At 38.8% G+C, this 15,392-nt stretch overlaps 1 protein-coding gene across 8 annotated transcripts in view; it reads left to right on the top strand.

Annotated features, from left to right (window-relative positions):
• Map7d2 (MAP7 domain containing 2) overlaps nt 1–15,392 on the top strand; it is a 106,393-nt gene that overhangs the window by 46,238 nt on the left and 44,763 nt on the right. For 2 of the 8 annotated variants that reach the window (XM_013350592.2, XM_013350591.2), the window contains exons 4-6: nt 9,477–9,591; nt 10,388–10,486; nt 12,755–12,865. In XM_013350592.2, the coding sequence (XP_013206046.1) occupies nt 9,477–9,591; nt 10,388–10,486; nt 12,755–12,865 (325 nt within the window). The remainder of the gene's footprint in view (nt 1–9,476; nt 9,592–10,387; nt 10,487–12,754; nt 12,866–15,392) is intronic. The other 6 variants (XM_026784748.1, XM_013350593.2, XM_026784749.1 and 3 more) reach the window with 3 other exon arrangements.

The raw sequence follows: 15,392 nt of genomic DNA, 5'->3' as shown, positions 1-15,392 counted from the left end.
TAATTTCTTTGAAGATGAGTATTTTCCTGTGGAGATAAGAAAAGAACCCTGCCTCCAACCTATCTGTATTTCTTACCATCAGTATGCTCGCCATCCTTATGAAAGAATTGTTATTTATCTTTTCCAAGTGGCTTCTCTTCTTCTTCTTCATAAATGAGTGTTGGATTTTTTTTTCTAAGGCCTTTTCAGCGTCTAATGAGATGATCCTGTGGTTTTTGTCTTTCAGTTTGTATGGTAGATTACACTTATAGATTTATATATATTGAACCATTACTGCATCTCTGAGATGAAGCCTACTTGATCATGGTGGATGATCTTTTTGATGTGTTCTTGGATTCAATTTGCAAGTATTTCATTGGGAAATTTTGCAACTTATAAAGGAAATTGGTCTGTAATTCTTTTTCTTCATTGTGTCTTTGGGCCTTTATGTGGTTTGGATATCCGGGTGACTTTGACCTCATAAAACAAACTGGGAAGTGTTCCTCCTGTTTCTATTTTGAGGAATTATTTGAGGAGGGTTGACATTAACTCTTGTTAAAAGTCTGGTAGTATTCTGTGCTAAAACCATCTGGCCCTTGGCTTTTTTATTTTATTTTTTGATTGGGAGACTTCTAATTCTGCTTATATTTTTTAGGGGTTATAGGCCTATTTAAATTATTTGATTTTTTAAAAAAAATATGTCTTTTTAAAAATTTATTTATTCTGTGTCTTTTATATCATATATCTTTTTTTTTGAGACAGGGTTTCTCTGTGTAACAGCCCTGGCTGTCCTGGAACTTCCTCTGTAGACCAGGCTGGGCTTGAACTCACAGCGGTCCACCTGCCTCTACCTCCCAAGTTCTGGGATTAAAGAAAGTCCTGCACCACCACAGCATGGCTTTACATCATGTATCTTGACTCCATTCATTTTTCCATCCCTTCTCATCTGCCTGCTGCCCCCGCACCTCCTCCCACCCAAATAAAACAAAATTTAAGAGAAAAAAAGGAAAAAAATAAAATAAGGAAAACATTAAAAATCTCATCCAGAAGCACAAGTTCTGCCAGAGCCATGTTTGCCATAGTCTCTTCAGTAGAAGTGTTTCTTTTATAAATCTGGGTGCCCTTGTTTCTGGTGCATAAATGTTAAGAATTGCAGTGTCCTTTTAGTGGATTTTCCTTTGAATATTTAGTGTTTTTCTATAGATGGTTGTTTTTACTCTTTGCTCTTTCGTGGTGTGTGTGTGGGGGGCTGTCACCCAGCTTCCAAAGGGATCACACAGAGAGTCTTATTCTTACTTATGAATGCCCAGCTTTAGCTTGGCTTGTCCTTGCCAGCTTTTCTTAGTTTATCCCGTCTACCTTTGCCTCTGGGTTTTTATCTTTATCCTATATGTCTTTTTTTATTTCTAACTCCGTGACTTTCTGTGTAGCTACGTGGCTGGCCCCTGGAGTCCTCCTTTTCTTGCTCCTTGATTTTTCTTCCCAAATTTCTCTTATTTATTCTCTGTCTGTCAACCCCACCTACCCTTTCTCCTGCCTTGCTATTGGCTGTTCAGCTCTTTATTAGACTAATCAGGTGTTTGAGACAGGCAAAGTAACACAGCTTCATAGAGAAACAAATGCAGCATAAAAGAATGCAACACATCTTTGTGTCTTTAAAACAAATGCTCTACACCATAAACAAAAACGCATCTTAAAAATAATATTCTACAACATCCTTCCCTATCTATTCTACTTAGTTTTGGTTTGAAGTTTATTTTGTCGGACATTAAAATGGCTAAACAAGTTTGCTTCTTAGGTCCATTTGTTAGAAATACCTTTTCTCATTCTTTTACCATGAGCTAATGTCTATTCTTGATGCTAAAGTATGTTTCTTGGATGCAACAGAAGGATGGATCCTGTTTTCACATCTTTTCTGTTTGATTCCTGTTGTTTTGTTTTTGTTGTTGGTGGTGGTAGTGGTGTGTGTGTGTGTGTGTGTGTGTGTGTGTGTGTGTGTGTGTGTGTTTGTGGTTTGTGTGTTACCCCCTTTTGATTTCCTGTTCTGGGATTATTTATTCCCTGTATTTTAATAGTTAACCTATTTAGGTTGGTGTTTTCCTTCTAGTGCCTTCTGTAGAGCTGGATTTGTAGATAGATATTGTTTAATTTTGATTTTATCCTGGAGTGTCATTATTTTCTCCATATATGGTGATTGAAAGTTTTGCTGGTTATGGTCTTCTGTGCTGGATCTGTCCAGACACTTCTTGCTTTCAGAGTCCCCATTAAGAAGTCAGGTGTAATTCTAATAGGTCTGCCTTTATATGTTACTTATTCTTTTTGCCTTGTAGTTTTTAATATTCTTTCTTTGTTCTATACATTTAACATTTTGATTTTTATGTGCTGAGGGGACTTTTTTTTCTAGTCCAATCTATTTGATATTCTTGTGCTTCTTGTATTTTGATAGGCATCTCCTTTAGGTTAGAGAATTTTTCTTCTGTGAGTTTGTTGAAAATATTTTCTATGCCTTTGACCTGATTTTTTTCTCCTATTATTCTTAAATTTGGTCTTTTCATAATGCCCCAGATTTTCTGGATGTTTTGTGCCAGAATTTTTTTATTTAACATTTTCTTTGACAAAGGTATCTATTTCTTCTATCGTGTCTTCAGTTCCTGAGATTCTCTCTTCAATTGGGTTTTTTTTTAAGACAGGGTTTCTCTGTAGCTTTGGAGCCTGTCCTCAAACTAGCTCTTGTAGACCAGGCTGGCCTCAAACTCACAGAGATCCGCCTGCCTCTGCCTCCCGAGTGCTGGGATTAAGGGCATGTGCCACCACCGCCCGGCTTTCTCCAGTCTCTTGTATGTTGTTAGTAACGTTTGCTTCTTAAGTTCCTGTTCAAGTTCCTAAATTTTTCCTTTCCAGATTTCCCTCAGTTTGGGTTTTCCTTATTGATTCTGTTTCTACTTTCAGGTCTTAAACTGGTTTATTCATATTCCTCTACTGTTTGTTTGTGTTTTCATAGATTTCTTTAAGTGATTTATTCATTTCCTCTTTAAGGACCTCTAATATATTCATAAAGGTTGTTTTGAAGTCCTTATCTTATGCTTCAACTATATTGCATTTCTTAGGGTCTGCTGTAACAGGGTTGCTGGACTCTCTTGGAGACATACTGTCCTAGCTGTTAATGATTGTTTTTTATTCTGGCATCTATACATTTTGGATTGGGGTGATTGTAATCCTAGGTGCTGATATTTGGTCTTGTCTTTGTCAGGTGGTCTATTTTGTACCTTAGTTTCTGTTGCCCTTTCTGGTTCTTAGGAGAGAGTTGTGGCTGTGTTTTGTGTGATAGGAAATTCTTCTGGGATCTTGATATATGTGGCCGCTGAAAGTTTTAGGTAAAATGTGTTTTTGAGTATTGGGAGCTAACAGTTAGGAATGGCGACAGGCTGTGGGGACCTGAAGGGGTCTACAGGAGGGAGGAAAACCAGGATGTGGTAATTTCACTGGAAATGGGGACAGAGAGTGAGGAAGGATCACAGCCAAAGCTCTGCTATAGAGCTGGGGATGGGACTTGGAGGAATGTAGAAGGAGGTGAAAATCTGAAGTTAGCCTGCTTGTTTACCTGGTGAGAGTGGCTTGTCAGTTCCCAGGGAGTAGAAGTTGGAGGCTATGGTAAAAAAAAAATGAGTAGGGGGAGAGAGACTAGGAGGGGAAGATCTTTGTGATTCACTAGAGATGGCAGCCATTTGGAAGGGAGAGTGCAGCAGAACTGGGCATGAATTGGAGGGTTGGATTTGGAAGAGCGAAGGGAGTGGTGAAGATCCTCTAGTCAGCCTACTTGCTTCCCTAGCCAGAGTCCACTTTCTCTTTGTTTAATTTTAAAGAAGACATATGTACACTGACCATGGACTGAACCACACAAATCGAGACCCACCTTTGCCTGTAAAGTGCCATCTATTTATGGTGATTTGTGTTTTCTTAGCAGATGAAGGTCTAAGCAAAGCTGTGGTTCACTGTTGCTGGCTTTAGTCTGATTGCTTTGGCTTTTTCTGGTCTCAATTTATACCTCATTCCTATCACAAAGCAACTGGTAGCCAGAGCAAGTCATATAGCCCCCTCCCAACCCTGTTTCCTCAGACCCAAAAAGGAACAGGGACTGAAGAAGGTGACTTGTAAAACTGTCCAGCAAGCACCTACCACAGAGTAATCACTAGAAATGTGACACTCTCCAGTTATTTCAGGTGACTTTGGTGGAGGCAAGGTCAAGATAGAGCTCCAGAAGACATGAAACAGTCTATGTACTGTTTTAAAAAAACAGTAAACCACATGAAAATAGAGGCTGAATATTTAGAGGTTCAAGGTTATCCTTAGTTTCATAGACAGTTTGAGACTAACCCAGGCCATGTTTCAATAAAATATAAAAAAACCTTGGATAAAAATCCAAAAAAAGAAAACAGAACAAAATTCACATAGGCCTGGTGGTACAGGTTTCTAATACTAGCTGCTTAGGAGTCTAGGATTGTAGGATCAAAAATTCTCAGGGGATTTCTTGGCTATAGAACAAGTTCAATAATAGCTTGAGCAATTTATTGAGACTCTATCTCAATGTAAATAGTTTAAAAAGAGTACTGAGGGTACAACTCAGTGATAGAGCACATCCCTAACACATGTATATCCTTAGGTTCAATCCTCAGTATTGGCAGGAGGAACCAGTGTATGAGAACTGTTTGGGTAATTTAAGACAGATGTATCCATTCTTAGCCTGTGTGTTTTTCATGAGTCACTGGCCCATTTTCTTCCTTTCCCATCCTCCATTCCTTGATGACTTAGAGTTTGTCCCTTTCTCCCTGGCATACCTATTTTAATTCTTGACATCCTGCTGAATTGCTGATTCAAGATAAAGCTTGTAACTGCTTCTTCCAGAAAGGAACACTATGAAGATACTTCTTATGCTTCAGCACATCTTGCAGTGTGACAGAGGTCCACTTTGGCGACAATTTCTATGCATAATTTTCCTTTATAGAACATTAGTCTTAGAGGCAATTAATGTAATCAGTCTCATACTCACTGTTAATGAGGGGATGTCATGTTAGATGGTTGATCCTGATACAATTTAACCTTTAGTAGTTTAACTTCTGGATGTTTTCTGGCTTTGTGCTTTCTTTTATCCCTAATGTAATAGAGGATATTATATTATCAGCATAAACACAATCTGAAATTACTTTTTTCTTTTTCCTAGGAACTACGTGGCACAGCTTTAGCATGTCAGGTCTAAACTGAGAGCTGGGCTTTGTAAGGTTGTGTAGCAAACCCAAAAAACCAGGAGCTTTCCTTTGTCACCTGCTCCCACCCTCAGGGCCTCAGGAGACCCAGGTATAGCTTAGGGACTTTCCACACATAGGGTAACCAGTTAACCACATCAGGGTTAGTTATACTGCTGATACAAAAACTTAGCGTTTTCATGAGTGATCTTTAGGGCAGTGGGATTGCTCTGCCCTGTGGAAGTCCTCTAAAGGAGGCCTTCTGTGGTCAACTCTGGTTCTTGGAGATCTCAGTGAGGGCTGTTGAATGCTCAGCACCTGGCTCTAGAATGTTAATTTTTCCCTTAGTGCTGAATTTAAGTTCTTTCAGTCATGTTCTGTCTCTGTCAACAAAGAAAACACTTCAGTGGAAAGATTATTCATTTGATATAGGCCATTTTGCTTCTCGAGCCTATTGTAAAGTGTTGCAGGAGTCTTACTCCTTGGCTCTGGTAGTTTGAAGATCGTAAGTCTGTCATCTCCTCTCTCCTATGCACCCCTTTCCTGTTTCATATTCCTATGATGACCATGATACTGTTCTTCTAACCTTATGTGTCCCAACACAGAAGTGGGTGATCTCAGTATCCCTTAATACCATACTAGGAGTTTAAGAATGGCCAGAACCAAATAAAAAATTATTCTGAAGTGAAACCAGTAATGAGTCAGATACATCAAGACCAGATAATCTGGCATGACATTCTGTTTTCTAAGGCAAAACCAATACCCTGACTCTTAGAAGTTTTGAGAATTAGCAGGAGTGTAGCAGTGGCAGAAGTTGTCCTATGAAGGGAGCCTTGTCCAGTGTCTATTTGATACCCTGTCCTTGAACTAACTGACTGCACTTGGTGGAAGTCACCTTCACTTCTTGAAGTATCCCTTACCTTCAGAATTGAGCTGCACCAGGCGGTGGTGGCGCACGCCTTTAATCCCAGCACTTGGGAGGCAGAGGCAGGCGGATCTCTGTGAGTTCGAGACCAGCCTGGTCTACAGGAGCTAGTTCCAGGACAGGCTCCAAAACCACAGAGAAACCCTGTCTCGAAAAACCAATAAATAAATAAATAAGTAAATAAATAAAGAATTGAGCTGCTAGAACAAGTTCTTGTCACCTTAAGTTTTGGTGGATAATTCATTTTGCTCACCTAATCTTTATTCAGTGTAGCTTCTTGACTGATTGGTGGGATTTAGAGAAAGAGCAACTCTTTTTCTAACTAAGAAAATCTTTCAAAGAGTAGCTTCACCTTTTTAAGTTAGGTTGACATAGCTAACCTTCTTATAACTGTCATTGCTTAGTAATTAATAAAAATACTGGATATAAGCCGGGTGGTGGTGGCACGCGCTTTTAATCCCAACACTTGGGAGGCAGAGGCAGGCGGATCTCTGTGAGTTCGAGGTCAGTCTGGTCTATAAGAGCTAGACAGGCTCTAAAACTACAGTGAAACCCTGTCTCAAAAAACCAAAACAAACAAACAAACAAAAATACTGGATATAAAACAAGAAATTTATGAATTTGCCTAAACAAAAACTAGACTCAGCTGAAGTCTGGCCACTCCTAGAGGGACTTGATTGACCATGGGACTGGATATAGAAATCTGTAAAGAGGAGACCCCTGTGAAGCCTGTTGTGGACTACTGGGGGATTGTCTTTACAGTGTCATCCATGAGCACATACAGTAAAGGCAATAGAAAATGTATAGCTTGCTCTCTCTCTTTGTCTCTGTCTCGCTCTCCTTTCTCTCCACTCTTCTCTCCCTTCCCCTCCCCTCATAAGTTGTGATATTTGATCCATTTTTGACTTTTTGCACAGAGTGAAAACTAGGATCTAGTTTTATTCTTCTAGGTGTGAATATCCAATTTTTCCAAATGCTCTACTGGGTTTTTAATCCAGGTTGGCCAGCTCAGTGGTCATTGTTGGTCACAGTTTTCCAGATTGGTCTAGTCATCTAGTCAAATGTAGACTCATCCAGAACTAAAGAGATCAAGGGTTAAGATCCCTTTCTTTTCCTTCTCATAAGCCTACATGGTAGAACAAATTGAAGAGACAAGAATATGTCTTGTCCTTCCCCAACCTCTGTTGGTTGCCAGTGATACTCAGGAGAACCATAGCTTAGTAGGCACTATATAGTTCTAGTATTTATGAATACTCTTTTTCTAGTGTAACTAAGCTTTATTTCCCTTGCTTTCTCATGCACAACCTTTTATCTGTAAACAATGGTTCCAAAAGTATGATCCTACTAGGAGTAGCACCTGAAACTAGTTATAAAGGTAAACTCTTGGGTTAGGTGTAATTCAGTGTTTGCTTAACATGTACAAGACCTGGAGCTCTAATCCTCAGTACTGCCAAAAATAAATATAAGAAGGCACTACCCTCAGATTACTGAGAAACCCTAGGAGTAAATCCAAATCCTTTGTGCAGTTCTGATGTAACCACATTGAAAGCCACTGTTCTAAATTGTCTTATTCTTCTTTCAAATTCAGATTTATTTAGCACTGATTAAAAACTTAAGCGCCTCGGGTACTAGATCTAGCTGTTAACCTTGTATGACATGGTGATGTAAGTAGTATCATCTTTATTTTATAGGTGAGAATATTGAAGCCCAGAAATGTAAAATGGTTAGAAAGCTAAAACATGCGCCACACATCTACTCAAAGTTTAAAAGAACAAGCTTCCAGTGTTAGAATCTGGAGCAGCTTAAGAAATTGAGGGTGTTGAGCATGAAAAGATTTTTTTGCCTAAGTTTTCCAGGGATATGTCTGCTTTAGGAAAGCAAGAAGTTCTTTATAATTCTGCCTCTTAGATAGCTGTTCAGTGACAAGGCTGACTTCAGTGGTCTTTGTTCTGACTGTGTCCACTATCTTATGAGGTCCTTCTGACATGTAGAAAATCTACCAAAACTCTTCCTGAACTAAATTTATTCCAGGGTCAAGTGTTTAAAACAAATTATGTTGCTAGTTAAATACTTACTGTTAAATAAATTTATGTAAATACTATTTAGTCTCAGTCTTGGGCAGCTGTGTTTCACTCATCTGGTGGTAAAGTTCTGTTCCTTCCAAGTTCCAACTTTTATCTGGAAGACCACCACTGTTCATCATCAGAACTTAATGGCCCAAGATCATCAGGATAGGACATCCAAGAAGTGCATACTCATGATTGGATAGTGCCTGACCCCAAACTAGAACACTGATGTTTAAGTCATGATCACTCAGGTTTTGCTATCCTAAATTAATTTTTCTTGATTGATTTTATTAATCCACAAAAAACTTAGCTACATATTTGTAGTTCAGTAGAGGCTTAGTCTATTCCTAGAGCAGTGTAATGACCAGCCCTACCTTGGGCTTCTCTAGTAGAAGCAAGGAGTCGAGCTGGTATTTGCATTGTCATTGAGGTAGTGGAGGTGCAGAATTAGAACACCTTTGCTTCACTGTCAAGAACAACTTTTTGAAACTAACACTTTGGTTAATATGGGTAATTTGATAAATCCTACTTTAAAAGAGAAGCTTGGTATCTGTTTTTATTTTCTAGTTAAAAATTACTTAGTTTTTGACACCACCCCACCTATACACATACACCTAACTGTGGCAAAGCACTAGGTGTTTTATTTTGTAGCTAGAAGTTTCTGTATCTTTGTCAAATCTTGGACTATGCAGTATTATCTTAAGAGTAATATGAGCAGAAAAGTATTACAGTGTAGAAAAGGAGCTCAAAGATGAAAATGGGGCTTTATAAAATGTGTTTCAAAGTCAAGTGCTGTTCTTAAAGCTATATACAGGACTGAAAAATTCAAATTATACTTCAATTTAAACTTTTCTCATGTTTTCAATTTGAAAGGCTATATTTGGTATTGGGACCAAATTTCAGTTCTCTTAACCAGATTTGAGACAGGCTTGAAAGAGTTAATGCTTATTGAGCATTATTCATAAGCAAATCGGGAGCTGGCATAGCAACAGCTTCTCCCCAGGGAGGAAAGAGGAGGGGACAGGATAGGATACAGTGTTCACAGTCTGTGGTTGAAGAAGCCAGCAGTAGCCTAGCTGTATTGTTTACTCTCAACCCACCAAAAGGCATTGGTGTGGTGAAGAAAGCACACATACATGGATTTGGGATGCTGAGCACAGAAAACCCCATTTGGTGACTCGTCTAGGCATCAGTGAAGTATAACTGAGTGGTTGTTACTGTTTTCTGTTAATATTCTATGCTTGTTGCTTTGGGGGATTTGGGCAGGAACGTTTGGAAGCAATGATGCGCCGGTCCCTGGAGCGTACACAGCAGCTAGAGTTGAAGAAGAAGTGTTCATGGGCAGGATCACAGGCCTCAGGGCCTGCTGGAGGACGCGATGGTGAGTTTAATGTTATCTCTGCATTGCAGGGCCCCTATGGGGAGATCACGGGCGTGACTGGATGTCTGCAGGATTGGAAGATGCTATGCACAGCTTTATAGACACCTTTTCAGATACTTAAACTGCTGCATTTCTTGTGTGTGTATGCATTACTCATAAAGGGAGCTATCATTCTTCTTGCTATCAGATAGTTGAAGCATGAATACTGGGCTCTGGAGGAAAAGCAAAAGAAAAGCAAAGAAAGCAAATACAGTCTAGCTGGACTAAGCACACAGGACCAAAAATAATCTCATTTTAGGAGAGAGGTAATGGCAGGAGACACAGTCACAGCCCTAAATGTGACTGGAAAAGGTATAGCAGTTACTCTCTAAGAAGGGCCAGCCTTTTCCTTCTTCCTCATGATTTTTTGTTGATTTTTTGATTATTTTATTTTAAAGCAACTTACTTCATTATCCAATTCATAATCATCTTTCAATTTTCAACTGCCTAAATGGATAATATCAGGATGACTTTTTCTTCTTTTCAGTGTCATAGTATATTTCAGGTATCTCAGTATTCTGTTATGTAGGAGTTATATACTAACTCTTTTTGAGAGCAGATGTTTAAATTACCATATCCTGACTTTGCCATCTTGTCCTTTTAATTATTTGGCAGTGAATGTACATTTTCTTTTTTCCTTTTGAGAAGGCAATAACTAATTTGTTACTTTTCTTATTTCTTTATTAGAAACTAAAATACAGCAACAAATTCGAACTTTTTTTTTACCTCTCTTTGCTCTGATTTTTTTTCTGCATAGGTGAATCAGAAAATACCCCACCCCTTCCTCTAACTTTAGCAGCCAGCACCCTCCCTTCGGACACAGGGACCACTACAGCTGCTGCCGAGTCCACCAACGGTATACCCGAGCATCACCATACCATAGTGTTTTGTGATGACCGTTCTAATCACCCTCCTCCATCACTGTGTCTGTCTCACGTACTTTCACAATTGATTTCTTAGTCTGACTTGTCATGACTTTTTCTCTAGAGCTGTGAACAGCATTCCCATATGTTTTTGTTCTTAGAGCTGCATGCTTTATATCTTAATGTCCTGGAGACATTTCATCCTCAGCTCACTAACTTCTTCCTTTAAAAAAACTCATCAGTATTTGACTTTTGTGCATTTAGACATTTAACAGTTGCATTGGCCATCTTATTTTAGGTATCAAGTAACAAGGCATTTTTCATTGCTTCTGGTGAAAAAACAAATCACACAGATTTCTAAATAGAATATTTGAGCTTGGCTAATGTGATAAATTTCTGAAGAAGTGTTCAAGAGGTAGCAGTAGGGAATCCACATAGTTAGACAACTTGGCTTTATGTTTAACTCTGTCTCTCTTTCCAAAAGGCTTTTTGTTTCAGATACAAACATAGAAACTACTTATGATCTAGACTGAGAGAAACTTAGTTTGCATTTAGTAATGAATTTAGAAATACTATACATTTGAATGATAAACTGAAAATGAGAAATAGAAGGCATGTGATATTTACCAGCAATATAGAGAGGAATATTAATTGTAGGAATGAATATTTTATTTTTGGCTTTCCTCTGACACAGAATATCCTTATTGGTCGTATCACAGGTTTTGCTTTATGGGTTGAGATTTGGTCCTCTCCCATGGAAAGGTGAGAACAGAGTAGTACTATCTAAGGCTAGTAACAAGGTGAGGTGTGTGACTCAGACATATAATTTATGGAAATTCCAAAAATATCAAGATGATAAAATATTTTAATGCTATATTTTAAAAGATTTAAACCATAGAACAATCCATGTCAAACATAATAACATTGCCTCCCACTTCCCCTCTCTCCCTCCCCTGCTTCCCCAGGGAACCCATTGTGTTACTTATTCTCAGCATGCACTCCACCACTAAGCAACATCCCTGACCATAATATTGAATTTCTGGAGACTAGTGCTATGCCAAGCCATATCAGAACCTGAGACAAAGGGGGAAAAGTGTACAGTTATATACATGGTTTTATAATTTCTAGTGGTTGCTTATTTTTATGGAAAGTTAAAGTCATTAAAAATCAAAGAGTAAGAGTGTTAAAATTTAAAACATCATTTCAAGTATAAGTATTTTATGTATCCTCAATTAAAACATGTTATATTTTGATTTTATCTTAAATAAAATAATTTAAGATTGCCACTTGGTCAATAGAAATTGCCCTATACAAGGAATTCTCTCATTTGAAAATATAAGCTAAGCCGGGCGGTGGTGGCCCATGCCTTTAATCCCAGCAGTCTGGAGGCAGAGGCAGGCGGATCTCTGTGAGTTCGAGACCAGCTTGGTCTACAGAGCTAGTTCCAGGACAGGCTCCAAAGCCACAGAGAAACCCTGTCTCGAAAAACCAAAATAAATAAATAAATAAATAAATAAATAAAGAAAGAAAGAAAGAAAGAAAGAAAGAAAGAAAGAAAGAAAGAGCAAAAGAAAAAATATAAGCTAAATTTTGAAAATATTAGGTGTTAGCTTCCTCAACAGCAATGCATGCATAGTTTTACTTTTGCCTTGGGTTTTAATATAGTTTCACATGCACTGTCAATAATTTTCTGTTGGTTGTAATGATTTAATTTAGAAGTCAATCTAAAACAGTGACTGGAACATGAAAACAACAAATCTAGGGCCAGACGTTTAAATCCTTACTGTACTGTTAAACCATTTGCAGAAGAGCCATTTTAATGCTATCTCTTAAAATAGGAAAATCAGCAACTGCTGATTAAACACAACTCCTTGCATTACAAATTGCATTCTTTTCCCAACCTGAGCCTCAAATAATTCTGTTTCATCACATACAGTTTTAGTCAAGGTGCAAGATAATTCTAGGAACAGTTGTCCCTGGTGGACACAAGAAAACACTAGGTGGGATTAGTATCATTTTTAGCTGAGTATCTGAGTGAGTCTGAACATTTAATTTAATGAGAAGAACATGGCAAAGAAATTGCAAACCAGTGGTTGCTGTAGCCTGGACACTTCCAGATTAAGATAATGAAAGCAGTGTGCTATGCTGCAGTGGAGCACCACTGAATTATGTGTGGATGAGGACAGGAAGGACACTTTGAGATTTGATTTCACAGGCTACAGTGATATGAAAACCAACGTCTTTAATGCATTTCTCTGCAGCATGTGACAAACTTTCAACATCAACCATGAATTTGCCAAAGCAGACGGACCCTCCTATGAGTAAACGCCTGTCTTCATCCACCGTGGCAATATCTTATTCCCCAGACCGAGGCAAGTGAATGGGTAGACCTTGTCTCTCCAGTTTGCTTCTTTCTGGTGTGAATGTCTTGACAGTGTCCTTTGCAAAAGCCTCCTCTCAAGCCTTCTGCAAATATCAGTACTTTCTTAACCTCTAGGGTCTGACTAACAGGACTTTGGAAAGTGATATTGTTCCATAAGGAAAGGTCATTATTGATTGATAGGAACTGATATTCTCCCAGTCTGCAAGAACCTATTCCACAGAGCATGGAGAAGGTTTTTTTGTTTTTTTTTTAAGCTCCTGCTGGGTCAGTGATATAATTGATTAGCCAGAAGGAGCAGAATTGATTAGTTAGTTATCCAGGAGACTTGATAACATAGAAAAAATGGGACTCTAAAGTCATTCATGGTTTGTAGGCCTACCTACTTTATAAATGAAAACAGAAGTACAGAAATAATATGAGAATGCTTTTTTTCATTTATTTTATATTCCCCCTAACTCCCATCTACCTGCCCCATCCACTCTTCCTCCATTCAGAAAGGGGCAGACCTCCCATGGAGTCAACAAAGCATGGCATATCAAGTTTAGCCAGTACCAAGCTATTCCCCTGCATCAAGGCTGGGCGAGGCATTCCAGCATGGGGAATAGGTTCAAAAAAGCCAGCTCATGCACCAGAAACAGATCTTGAGTCACTGCTAGGGGCCCCACAAACAGACCAAGCCACACAACTGTCACCCACATACAGAGGGCCTAGGTTGGTCTTATGCAGGCTCCCTAACTATTGGTCCAGAGTCCATGAGCTCCCACTAGCTCAGGTCAGCTATCTCTGTGGGTATCACTGTCCTGATTTTGACCCCCTCCCCCATTGCTCATACAATCCCTCCTCTGTCTTTTCCACTGGACTCCAGGAGCTTAGCCCAGTGCTAGCTGTGGATCTCTGCATCTACTTCCATTAGTTACTGGATGAAGGTTCTCTCTCTCTCTCTTTTTTTTTTTTTTTGGTTTTTTCGAGACAGGGTTTCTCTGTGGCTTTGGAGCCTGTCCTGGAACTAGCTCTGTAGACCAGGCTGGTCTCGAACTCACAGAGATCCGCCTGCCTCTGCCTCCCGAGTGCTGGGATTAAAGGCGTGCACCATCACCGCCCGGCTGGATGAAGGTTCTCTGATGACAATTACGGCAGTCACCAATCTGATTACAGGAGAAGGCCAGTTCAGGCACCTTCTCCACTTTTGTTAGGAGTCTTACCTGGGGTCATCCTTGTGGATTCCTGGAAGTTTCCCTGGTCACCAGGTTTCTCCCTAACCCAATTTTACCTTCCTCTATCAAGATATCTCTTCATTACTCTCCCCTTCAGTCCTACCTCACAACTCGACAAACTCGAGTCCTCATGTTCCCATCCATCCCCTCCCTCTCACCTTGCACACTCCCAGTTTACCCAGGAGATCTCATATGTTTTCCCTTCCAAGGGAAATCCATGCGGAGGATGCTTTTTCAAGCAGTGTTTTGGTTTGGGAGACAGTGTATATAGAGGGACACATAACTATTTTCAGAACCTGAGTATATGTAACAGTATCTGTGTTCTGATGGAGGCTCAGAAGATTCATTGGAAGCCTGAATTTTTGCCTTTTGTTATACATAGGTTAAAAAAACAAGAGGGCTCTTCTTGTGTAACATGCATATCCTAAAGCACCAGCAAAGGAAAGTTGGATACTATAAGACTATTGAGCTTGTCAGGTTGGCCAAGAGATGATCAGGAAGAGATTTGTGACTTGGAAGAGGATAGTGGGACTTCCTGGTTGTCATTCACTGGCATTGACTCTATTCCTCCATTCCAGAGGTATGATGAATGCAGCAGAGTCCCTATAAGTGTCATAATGCTGCTGATTTCTGATACCCATTCACGGTAACTACTAGACACTTGGAGGGAAGAAAAAGTTTGAAGAGAAAATACTTGACACTTTTGACTCTATAGCTATTCCTATAGTGAACATACTCCATATTTTCTCATTTATTTCTTTGCATTGATGAACATGCAAACATAAATATGTTATATCATGGTTGACAACTATTATATGCTTGGTATTCTAAACTGAAAAATGTTAATCTCCATACCATTTACTAAATAGCTATCCAAACAATATCCATTGTCATATATTATATCCTCAAACCAAAACATTTTAGTTATTAGATTTTATTTTATTTTTTTCTTTTTACTTTTGAGGGTTTTTTTTTTTGTTGTTTTGGCATAGATTTTTCAGGCAGGATCTCATTCTATACTTCATACTGACCTTGAACTCCTGATATTACTACCTCCATTCCCAAATGCTTGGTGTAAATCATTACATCCTATGATCATTGAATTTTGGATCATGAATCCTAGCTGATAATCGGTTGACTATTATTTTTGTGCTGTTTGTGTAATTTTGCCCTTAAATCATTTTTAAAAGATTGTTATAGGATGGCACTTTTCTTTATTTTTTAAAAAACATTTATTTATTTACTTACTTACTTATTTATTTATTTATTTATTTATTTATTTATTTATTTATTTATTTATTA

This window comes from Microtus ochrogaster, chromosome X (assembly GCF_000317375.1).
Source record: "Microtus ochrogaster isolate Prairie Vole_2 chromosome X, MicOch1.0, whole genome shotgun sequence".
Taxonomy (NCBI): Eukaryota; Metazoa; Chordata; class Mammalia; order Rodentia; family Cricetidae; genus Microtus; species Microtus ochrogaster.
Note: the sequence above shows the minus strand (reverse complement) of the source record. Positions and strands in the feature narration are given on the sequence as shown.